Source organism: Bison bison, unplaced genomic scaffold (genome assembly GCF_000754665.1).
Source record: "Bison bison bison isolate TAMUID 2011002044 unplaced genomic scaffold, Bison_UMD1.0 scf7180017853184, whole genome shotgun sequence".
Lineage (NCBI taxonomy): Eukaryota > Metazoa > Chordata > Mammalia > Artiodactyla > Bovidae > Bison > Bison bison.
The window spans coordinates 562,066-574,075 of NW_011483757.1; the positions used below are offsets into that span (position 1 = coordinate 562,066).

The following is a 12,010-nucleotide window of genomic DNA, read 5'->3' on the forward strand; positions in this document are numbered from 1 at the left end:
GTTGCTTGTTTCACCTCCAGGGATGCTGCCCAGCATGATTCCCAGGAGAATGAGCAGGGCTGCAGAGGAGCAGAGTCTGCTCATGTTTGTGACCTTGAAGAAGGGCGTCTATGGAAAGACAGATGCTGAGAGATCAGTTTATGTCCCAGCAGATGGGTAAGAACAGGTGAGAAGGAGGGGAGTGAGGAAATGGAGGATTTGGGGTCAGTCATGTACAATGTGTAATCGCCCCAGCTTCCATTGTCCTGCTTCTGCCTGTGCGTGCATGTCTGCTGAGTCACTCAGTCTGGTCTGACTCTGAGATTTCTATGCACTATAGCCCGCCAGGCTCCTCTGTCTTGTTTCTGCCTGGTGGGGCCAAATGCCAAGTACCCAGATTCTCAAACTTGACTCTGTCTGTGGTCTCATGAAAACACAGAATGTGATTCTACACGTGGAATTTTGTGCAATATGATCACACAAGGAGCGTCCCAGCTCCTAGAGCAGTGCATGGCATTGGATGGCCAGTCAGTGGAGAGAGCAGATCAAAAGCCAAGTAAGTAAACAATACTGTGTTAGCTCAGGTCCTCCTTTACAGACTCATGCAGGTGTCATCACATTTGGCTGTCAATGCCCCCTCTCTTACATTAACCCTACCTACTTCAGAAGACAGGTATGACACAGGTAATCTATCAGCAACCATTGTGGCAGCATCTCCACTGAACAGACACCAGGTCTTTACCTGGCAATGGCCCAGGCAGATGTTGAGCTGGGGGAGGAGCATCTCCATCTGGGGCACAAAACCTGATATTCTGAAAAAAAAAAAAAAAAAAAAAAAACCTGATATTCTGGGTAGAAACAAAGTAAAGCGAACCAGCAAAAGGGAGGAAGAGGCAAACAGCGTCTCCAGAACTGACCACCCACTGCCCCTCACCTGGTTTCAACAACAGGAGAGTACCTCCCTGAGTGGATCCCAGGGACCTTGGAAATTGCTTGCAACACTACCCCACCACAACTGTGGACTCTGCACCAGTGGTTCTTAGAACAGAGGACCCAGTTGGAGTCCTAGTTCTTTCTTTTGCTAACTCTGTGATCTGGGGCCTTATTTTATAACTAAAGAAAGCGAAGCTCAGAGATGTTTAGAATTTGCCAAAGATTTCAAGGAAGGGAGTAACAGCACCAGACGCTGTGTGTTCTCATTCATTTAAATACCCTACTTGCTGAGGTCCACAGGTCTAACTTCACCGATCTGAATTGAAACAGATACTCTCTGTTCTCCAGGTGCATCCACCCTAAATCTTTTAGAAGCAGAGCAGGGTAACGTCATCAAAATCCCTTTACTTGGGAGGGTGGGCACCTGCCATCTTAGAAAATGAATAAAGGAGAAAAGGGCCATCTCTATGCCGCCATTTTGTTCCTTGAAGGATTCTAAGCATGATTAATAGAATAATGCAGGCAAATTGCTCACACAGAGCCTGGGATACTAAATGGTAACTGCCCTTCTTTAACTAAAATAAGAACTCCCTCCCACCTGTGACTTCAGGGAATCGGATTCCTTAGAAAAGTGGACAACTGAGCCTCATGCCTATTCTCCTGAGAGTCCAAGAGGACAACCTTCCCCCAAATTTGACTGAACTTAGAAGAAAGGAATGAAAGCTCATGTGGAGATTTGTGTCTCCCAGGTTTCTGTGTGGCTTGGGGTGGCTATTAAGAGGTCAGTGATGCTGTCATGGGTTTGCTTCCTATACCCGGTAGTGCACAGTCTCTGGACAGTGAACCAGGAGGTGCCCACTGTCTGGAGAAAAGTGAGAAGGACCAATATTCCCATGGACCCTCTTGATTAAGGTTTGCAGTTTCAAGCAAAAGACACCACTCCAGTCAGTTTAATTTAGCATATGCATTTATTGAAATGCATTATTGAATTATTTATTTAAAATGCATAATTATTGAAATATAGCCCCAGTGTTTGAAGCTACTGAAAGGAAAATTGCAACATCATTGTAGGATCAGGAAGCTTCAACATTGCAAACCCTTCTCCCATTACTGATTCTGAGAACTGGTTGTGAGAAATTCCACCTTGGACACCCACAAAGAGAGCAGTGATGGTAGGGAGGGGGATGAAGCTGAAGATGCAGTGAGGATATGGGTGAAGACAAAAATCCTTCATCAAACTGCAGGCTCTATAGTTACTCTGGTCATGAGGAATGTGCTCCTACATTCCTTCCTTTCTTCCTCAAATAATTAGGAACTGTCTACTTGGTTCCAGGAGCTGAGCTACATGCTAGGAATAAAGGGAAGACATTCTCATGGTGCTGAGAGCCATCTGGGTGAGACAGAATTAGACATATTGACCAATAGAAGACAGGAATTAGACAGGTTCTGCTGAAGAGGGGAGGGGAGAGAAGGACTGCAAGAGACTGAACAGTTTCAGAAGCAGCCATGGCCTGCCCTGCAGAGGTCCTCCCCAGACGTCACATTTTCTGGGAAACACTCTTCACATGTCCTCTGCAAAAAGAAAGGAACTTGTTGAGTGCCATCATTTTAGCCTCAGACATGAACACATATCATCTTGACAGAGCCTATAGTTTCCAGAAAAGATGAAACTATAGTCCCCATGATCCAAATGGCCAAAAAGAGGGAAGTGAGTTTTCCATGCCAAGGTGGGGCAGTCAGGAGCACATCAGACCTGCCCTGGAGGGTGGTTGACTCAGTATTCCTATCTAACATGGAAGAGCATGTGATTAGGCTTAGATTGTCATAAAAGGCATCCCGCTTTGACCTTCTGCCAAGCTGACCCCTGGAGAACTTGCTCAGTGTGTGGTTTCACAGGACTCTGCCGCCTCTTCTCCTGGGAAGCATTAAGGAGGAAGACACTGTGCAGGTGTGACTGGTGTGTGGTCCCCTGAGCTACACCTCTTTCCCCAGTCCTTCCCCTGCCCTGTGCCTTGCCCCCTGTCTTACCACATGATCACAGGCACTGGACAGCAGGTCACTATGCAGTCCGATAACATCTGGAAGTTGTTCTTGTTCCCTTCGCAGCCGCCATATACAAATGGCTCGCAGTACCTAGTCTTGGCATTGTAGAAGTACCTGGTCATTTGGTCCTTGCAGGGACCCTTTAATTCAGGCTCCATGCAGAATTCAGGCTTAGAAGCTGCTGGGAAAGGAGGGGCAATGGCTCAGTTATGAGGACAGTCATCACAGCTCGTACAAGGACAACAGCTAGAACTGTCAGTTTCTTTGGGGTAGAGAATGCTAGGCTTGTGGAGGATGGTCAGATGGAAAATGCCATTTGAAAACCTTCTTTCTAGGAAAGAATTAGGAATGCTGCTAGGGGTGACATGATATATTAATCATGTTCACTTCTATATCTCCTCATGAAGTATTTTAACAAAAATTGGCATAATGCCTTTGCTTAGCCTCAAAAACTTCTAGGGGACTTCCCTGGTGGGCCATTGGTTAAGCATCTGCCTTCCAATGCAGGAGTCTGGGGTTCAATCCCTTTGTAAGAAAACTAAAGTCCCACATCCTGAGGGACATCTAAGTCAGCAGGCCACAACTACTGAGCCTGTGGCCTGCAACTAACACCAAAAGCACCAAATAAATGCTCAAAAGAAAGAAAGAAAGAAAACAAAAACCAGAAATACACAACTCTATAGCAATGAAAACAGGTCAGAGGTGAAAATCATTCCCTATATGTCAATAATTACTGGGTCTGGGTACCTGGGTTTTATAATACTGTTCTCTGAACCTTTGTACATAGCAAAAACTTTCCACTGTGAATAAAAAATGTGAAGGAATCATGCTATAGTGAAAAAGTGCATGAAGAAAACATACCAGTGTGTTTACTTCTGATCCCTCAGGAGGACTGAATAAATCGAATATTGAACTATCAATATGTTGATACTGTGATTATAAGAAGAAATAAATCACATATATTTCACATATAAATCACATATATGTGATTTTTTTTAAGATTCTTTTTCTGACACTGAGTTCCTAAACATCTTGGTATTTCTAATGTGATGAGAACAATAAAAGTGTCTTCTGGTATGTGAAGACAGTGATTTTGGAAAAACCCTTGTAAACCAGAATGGGCTCTTATCGCACAGGAAGGCACTGTCTACAGGGTGGTGGGCACTTTCATTCCCACCCTCCACCGTGGTCTTCTATCCATCATCCCTTTGCCTTCCCTCAACCTCTGGGAGGATAATGGAGCTGTCTGTTGAACAACCTCCAAATGCTAATGATTTAATGCATCATGACTAGGTAATTAAGCCTCCATAGAAACTTCAACAGAGCAAGACATTCATGTTACTAGAGAGACCTGGGATCCACCCAGGGAACAACATAGGTCACATTCCATGTGGACCACTGCAGCAGCCTGCTCACTGGCCCTGGGCCTCTGTCTCTGCTCTTTGCCCCCTAGAGGACACTCTGTGCACTGCAGCCTCAGGGATCCTGCTGTTGAGCCCAAACCCACTGTTCCCAAGACCACCTTCCTCAGTGACTCCCCTTTTCTCTGAGAATCAAACTCTGATTCTTATAAAGGCCCACAAGGCTCCTCAGGACCTGCCCCCATGACATCTCTGCTTCATCCCCTTCCACTCCCCTTCCCTCCACCCACTCAGCTCCAGCCAGCCGGGTCCCAGCTGCTGCTCAAACAGACCAGACACATTACTTCTGCAGCCTCTACTCAATACCTCCTTATCACAGAAGGTTTCTCTGAAACTGGAGAAAAAGCACAGCATCCTTTCTACACACCAGTCTCTACTTTCTAAAAAAGTATAACCTACCATAGGATTTCTCCTCTTTGCTATTGCTTGTATCCCTACTACAAGGCAAGCTATATTGCCATATTTTTTCACGGCTTTTGCTCCATCTGAAGAACAATGCACTGTAGTAACATAATAACTCCCATTGTCATTCTCTCCACAAGGGCATAGTCATCAAATAGAATGGATATAATTGATTTCCTTTTAGTAAGAAATCACCTTGATGATGGGGCACATCTACATAATGGTCAATCTCCCTCTAACATTCAGTCTCCTTCCAGGATAAAGTAGTAAATAGTAAATAGTAGATAGTAAATAGTCTGTATGAGTTATCATTAACCTCAAAACATCTCTTAAACCAAATATTTATGGATTTTTGTGGAGGTTAATAAATAGCCATATTGACTCAGTTAGTAGTCATTGCTGATTGATCTCAATCTCAGAGTCTTCCCTCCTCCCCAGAGGTGCTGGCAAGAAAGTGGTGAAATTTCCAACCTCTAAATGGGTGTTTGAGTGTTTTGGAGGAGCAGCCCAGATCTGAATATTTCCTAGGTGCTCTCCCTGAGTGGTCTCGTGACTTAACAAAGAAAGGAAATTCCAAGAGTTTTAGGAGGTCTGGGCAATGAAGCAGGAAAAGGATCAAATATGGATCAAATATATGAATAATAAAATAATAGTCAAAAGAGGACAAGTGAAAGGGCCTGGAGACTTTGCTCATATTGTCTTAACCTAGATCCCATGAGACAAAGACTGTGTTTCTTGTGTTCCTGCAGTTTCCCTGCTCAGTGATCCTACGTCTTTCTGCTTATTTTAATATTAAAGTAATAATCATTACTTGACATATTAATATTTTATCTTGACCAAAGGAGGTCAAGGATCATGTTCTTCAGATGAACACACTGGTGGAAATGGACAAAATTGGTCATGAAATATGAATAGATTATTGATATTCATGACTGATAATCTGTTAAAGAATGCTTGTATATTTTTCCACTAGTCAGTTGAGGAAATTGCAGATGACTTGCCCCAGAACACAGAGCACAGGGGTGGTAGAGTCAGGACAAGATACTATCACGTCATAGCCCATCTGATACAATACCTGATTCTACCAGGAATTCGAAAAATTATGTTTACTTATAAGAGTTTCTGGATGTAGCATCCTACTTTCATTACTTCCCTGTCTGCAAACCTCACCTAAGCTCCCAAATCACAGCAGAGAGTGAGTTTGGGTTTCCCTTGACCAAATATGTGGTATCTAGACTAACATCAACCAATTCCCCAAACGACTCCTGGGTGTCTCCCAGTCACTTAACATGTGATATCAAATCCATGCAGTTAGTACAGATCCCGCCCATTGAGGGATCACAACTGTCCTCACTTTAGTATGAACCGTGTGGTCCAAAGTTACTTATGCTTGTGACCAAATGGCTAAAATTTGGAGGTTCCATGACCATATCTCCATGTTCAATAACTGAATGGAACTAATGACCAGACTAAGGAAAACCCTTACTGACTGTTCTCAGATTAAGTAAGAAGGTAAGTGTTAGTTGCTCAGTCCTGCCCAACTTTTTGTGACCCCATGGACTGCAGCCCACCAGGCTCCTGTGTCCATGAGATTTTCCAGGCAAGGATATTGGAGTAGGTTGCCATTTCCTTTTCTAGGGAATCTTCCCAAACCAGGGATCAAAACTGAGTCTCCTGTACTGCAGGCAGAGTCTTACGACTGAGCTAGAGGGAAGCCCGTTCTCAGATTAATAGAAATGAAAATTCAGAAAGAGTGAAATGGAGGAGGTGTGTAGGATGAAGGGGGACTGTAGGTTGGAGAGCCTTCATGCTCTAGTGAGCACAGCACTCTCACATCATATATTTGTATTCACCACCCCAAAACTCTCTGAATCCCAATATTTATGCAGGTTTGAGGTTTCAAAGTGAAGAGGATCTAAAGAGCCTCTTGATGAAAGTGAAAGAGGAGAGTGAAAAAGTAAGCTCCAGTAGATGGTTATGGACAGGAAGGCCTGGCGTGCTACAGTCCATTGGGTTGCAAAGAGTCAGACATGACTGAGTGACTGAACTGAACTGACTGAAATGAGGTCTCAAGAAACAGGCTTATTGATTGAATCACTGGCCACTGGTGATTGATCTCAATCTTAGTGACCTTCCCTCTCCCCAGATGTGAAGAAAATACACAACCTTTCTTACCATGTTTGAGTGTTTGTGTTAGGAACTCCTCGACCGTATGGTTCTCAAGTTGTGTTCCGGAAATCATCACCTGACCTATGAAAGAGAGTAAATTGCAAGAGTTTCAGGAGGCCTGGTCCATGAAACAGGAAAAGGATCAAACATGGACAAGAAAATGACAGTCAAAAAGGACAAAGGAAGGAGCTTGGGGATTTCAGTAAAATTGTCTCAGACTTGGTCCCAAGCCTACCACACAAGGGCTGTGTTTCTTACTTTCCCTGCAGTTGCTCTCCTCAGTAGCTCCACATCTTTCAATTAGTTTTCATAATAGAGAAATAATCATTATTTGATAAAGACATAGATTTAATTGTCCAAAACAAGTAGGTGGAGAAACTTTTTTCAGATTAACACATTGTGGTGGAAAATGGATAAACCTGGTTATGACGTGGGAAGAAACTGTTTATATTCATGACTCGTCATCAGTTCAAACACCTCATGTAAGAAATTTTCCCTATTCAGATGAGGAAACTACAGATGACTTGCCCCATGACACAAGTGTGTGGGTGGTGGGATCAGGACAAGATAATGTCATATCACAACCCACGGACACACTGTAGATTCTGCTTGGATCTTGAAAATATAGATAACTGGTAAGAGTTTCTAGATGCAGGGTCCTACTCTTACTACTTAGCTCCCCAAGCCCCATGTGAGCCCTCAAATCACTAGACAGGGTGAGTCTGGGGGTTTTCCTGACTGCAAACATATGATTTCTGCACCAACCTCATCCAATTCCCGATACCCAGTGGGCACCCCACTGTCAATTGACTTCTGAGACGGTATCTGTGGAGTTAGTGCCTGTGCCGCAGGTTGAGGTATCAAGACTCTCCTGACATCAGATGCCAGCCATGCAGTTCGAGTCACTCATACTTCTGACCAAGTAACTAAAAGTGGGAGTTTCCATGGCCCCACTTCCATGCTCAATATCTCAATCGAACTGGCAACTGAACTCAGGAAAACCTATACTTACTGCCCTCAGAATAATATACAGGAGAAAACTCAGAAACAGTGCAATGGAAGAGCCATGGAGGGCAAAGAAAGAGTGGAGGTGTGGGGAGCATTCATGCCCCAGAGAGCACAGCACCCTCACATCACCACCATTGGTTCCCACCCATAAGCTCTCTGAATGCTAGAATTTATGGAGTTTTATTTTTTTAACTTTGACTGAGGTTTCCTTCAACAGGGGTATTGATTGAATCTTTGGGCAGCAATGACTGATCTCAACCCCAGTGCCCTCCCTGCTCCCTTCAGGTGCAGGGAGGTTTCAAACCTTGAATTCCATTACTGATTATGTCAGCCAGTCCTTTTAGTCCATGAAATATCTTGGTACCTATGAAGGACAAAAATTCCAAAATTGTCAGGACTCTTGGACCATGAACCAGAAAAAGGATCAAATATGGATAATAAAATGATAGTCAAACATGGGCAAGGGAAAAGGCCTGGATACTCTGATCATTTTCCCAGGTCATTCTGACTAATTTTTATAAGAGAGTAATAATCATTATTTGACACATAATTATTCTTTCTGGCCCCAAGCAAATAGGTAGAGAAATTATTTCAAATGAACATATCCACAGGAAAATAGCCAAAATTGGCCATGAATGTGAATAAACACTTTATATTTATGACCAGTAATATGTTCAAAGAATCCATGTAGCAGGTATCTGCTGTTCAGATGAGGAAGTTCTAGACGACCTGCCCCAGGACACACAGCATGTCTGTGGAAGGTCAGGACAAGATATGGTCATGTCACAACCCATTTGATATACTATCCTATTCTGCCAGGAACTCTGAAAATATCAGTAACTGCTGAGAGCTTCTGGATGCAGTGTCCCACTTGCATTACTTCCCTGTCCCCCGAACTCACCTGAGCTCCCAAAGCACACAGAGTGTGAGTTTGGGTTTCGCTGAACCAAATACATGGTGTCTCTAGCAACAACATCCAATTCCCCAAACACCCACTGGGTGTGCGCAAGTCAATTTTATTCCGATACAAAACCTGGGGAGTTAGTACAGATTCTGCATGTTGAGGGCTCAAAACTGTCCTCAATTCAGATGACAGTGAAGTGGTTGTCATTTGACAAAGTAGCTAAAACTAGGAAGTAACATTACAGCACTCCATGTTCAATAACTCAATAAATCTAACGACCAAACTCAGGAAGACCACACACATATGGATCTCACATTATTATTAAGGATAAATCTAAGCACAGCAAAATTGAGTGAGACATGCAGGGTAAAGCGGAAGTGGAGTTGTGAGGAGCCTTCATGTCCTAGAGAACACTGGCCCCTCACATCACTGTCGTGTGATACTACCCCAAAAGCTCCCTGATTGCCCATATTTGTGGATTTTCATTGAGGTTTCACTAAACAGGCATATTGATTGAGTTGTTGGCCAGTGGTGATTGTTCTCAATCCCAGTGCCCTCCCCTCTCCCCAGAGGTGGAAAAAGTTCAAACCTTTAACTACATCATCGATGACATGTGAAATCACATCTATTATTGAACGCTTCTCAGGTCCCCTTCTATGGCTTGTCTCCAGACCTATGAAAGACAGTAGATTCCAGGAGTTTCAGGAGGCCTGGCCCATGCACCATGACAAGGATCAAATGCATAATAAAGTAAGTCAACAGTGGACAAGGAAGGGGACAATATGGATAATCAAATAATAGTCAAAAGAGGACAAAGGAGAGGGCCTGGAGACTTTACTAATATTGTATCAGCCTTGGCCCCAGGGGCAAACCCACACTGGGCTCTGTGTGTTTCTTATTTTCTCTGCAGTGGATCTGCTCATTCATCCAGGTTTTTCTGGTTATATTCATAATAGAGGAATAATTGCTCTTTGACACTTAAATATACTTTCTCACCCATAGCAAGTAGGTAGAGAAATCGTTTCCACATGAACACATCTTGGTGAAAAATGCACAAAATTCACCATGAAATGTGATTCAACTGTTTATGTTCATGACTGGTTTCTGTTCAAAAACCCATGTAACATGTATCCCCTGTTCCAATGAGAAAATTGCAGATGACTTGCCCTAGGACATGTAGGTATCTGGGTCACGACAAGACACTGTCACATTACAACCCATTTGATACACTACCTGATTCTGCCAGGAACTCTGAAAATACAGATAACTAAGAACAGTTTCTGGGTGCAAGGTCCTACTTTCATGAATCCCCCCTTTTGGAGCAACACATGAGCCCTCGAATCACAGGGGAGAGTGAGTCTGGGTTTTACTCTGACAACAAATATGGGGTCCTTTAAGAGCAACCGAGTCCCCAAACACCCACTGGGTGTCTAGCAAGTCAATTTACTTCTGATTTGAAATCTATGGAGTTAGTGCAGACTCTGCAGGTTGAGAACTCAAGACCGTCCTCAGCTCAGCTGCCATCTGTGAGGTCCCGAGTCGCTCATGCTTGTGATCAAATGGTGAAAATTGGGATGTCCATGACCCCACCTTCAAAATCAACAGCTCAATAGAATTGGTGGCTGAACTTAGGAAAAACACTTGCTTACACATCTCAGATAACTATGCAAAATGTAATTCAAGGCAGTAAAATGGAAGAGATGTGTATGCAAAGGGGGAGGGGGCTGTGCCCAGCCTCTGTGCTCTAGTGAGCACAGCACCCTCAAATCAGCTTCCTGTATTCAAAAATGCACAAGCTCTCTGAGCCGTTTTTATGTATTTCTTCCAAGGGTTCACTAAATAAGCGTATTGGTTGGATCATCAGCCACTGGTGATTGATCTCATTCTCAGGTCCCTTCCCTCTCCACAGAGGTGCTGGAATGAGACATGGTGAAACCTGGAACGGTGAAATGGATGTTTGAAGTTCCTTGGACACCAGCCCCTCTTGAAGGTACCTTGAGTCTCCTTTTGTGAGTCATCTTATAACCTATAAAGTCAGTGAATTCCACGTTTTAGGAGGCCTGGGCTATTAACCAACAAGGATCAAATATGCAGCTTTGTGTTACTACACTACAGCAAGGTTCATGGACAAGGCAGGGACCAGGAATAGAGTCTCAGAAATGGGCCCTGATCTGGCAGAGTTAGCTGGGATAGATATATATTTAATATGAAATTTTAAAGATATCCTCATGAGCATCATGATGTCAGCTGAGTTAAAAGTTTCCAATGTAAGACTTCCCTTGTGGTCTGTAAGATAAGAATCCACATGTTAATGCAGGGACATGGGCTCTATCCCTGGTTGGGAGGATCCACATGCCTTGGGGTAACTAAGCAGGTGATCTGCAACTACTGAGCCTAAATGCCTAGAGTCCCTGCTCTGCAACGAGAGAAGCCACCCCAACGAGAAGACCACACATCACAACCAGAGACTAGCGCTAGTAACTAGGGAATATCCTGGCATAGTCAGCAAGACCAATGCTGCCAGAACTGAACGAACAAACATCCTGCCCAACGTGACAGGAGAAATTCAGAGAAGACTGGTAGCAGTGTGGTCACAACTGGCCCCCAGCCCTTCCATGGACTTCTATCATTTCCCTCCAGTCTGTACAGGAAGGTGAGCCTGGTCCTACCTTGGTCCTGGGTATGGTGTTCATACACCGGGGTGCTGTCCACCAGGATAACCAGGAGGAAGAGAAGGGCTGCGGAGAGGCAGAGCCGGCTCATCTTGGTGGTGGCCTTGCAGGAGGGCTCCTGAGGATGCTTGGGATGGACAGACTGAGCTTTTAATATCCTGGCTGAGGTGTGGGATCAGAGGATGAGGAAGGCAGCGAGGCAGGGGAGGAGCTGTGTCAGTCTTGTTTATTGCAAAATCTCCCTCCTAACCATGCCTTCTGTCTGGAGGGGCCAAATCTGAGAACTAGTCTGAGAACAGTAGTTATCAGGCTTGATTATGCCTGTGGGTCTAATGTAAGCACAGATTGTGATCAGACAGATGGAGTTTGTCCCGTATGGACATTCAGAGACATCTGAGAAACTAGACAAGTGCGTGGCACATGATAGATGGACAGTGAGGGGATGAGACGGATCAAAGGACATATCGGTGAATAGCAGT

At 44.1% G+C, this 12,010-nt stretch overlaps 1 protein-coding gene across 1 annotated transcript; it reads right to left on the bottom strand.

Moving 5' to 3' along the window:
- Positions 1-1,870: 1,870 nt before the first annotated feature.
- On the bottom strand, positions 1,871-11,638 carry LOC104998556 (trophoblast Kunitz domain protein 1-like). Its single transcript, XM_010853796.1, has 6 exons — positions 11,529-11,638; positions 9,449-9,532; positions 8,260-8,319; positions 6,954-7,028; positions 2,941-3,136; positions 1,871-2,484 (listed from the first exon to the last, which is right to left on the bottom strand). Coding segments are annotated over exons 1-6 (510 nt in total). The 5' UTR covers positions 11,623-11,638; the 3' UTR covers positions 1,871-2,483.
- Between the last annotated feature and the right edge of the window lie 372 nt (positions 11,639-12,010).

Bases quoted from the DNA above. Each gene is read 5' to 3' on its own strand.
- LOC104998556 (XM_010853796.1), bottom strand. From the start codon at position 11,622: ATGAGCCGGCTCTGCCTCTCCGCAGCCCTTCTCTTCCTCCTGGTTATC. The intron at 8,320-9,448 runs GTTTGAACTTTT...TGTCCTTCATAG, and splicing joins CATCGATGATGTAGTTAAAG to GTACCAAGATATTTCATGGA. The intron at 3,137-6,953 runs GTAAGAAAGGTT...CTCCTTTCCCAG, and splicing joins AACACAAACACTCAAACATG to CAGCTTCTAAGCCTGAATTC.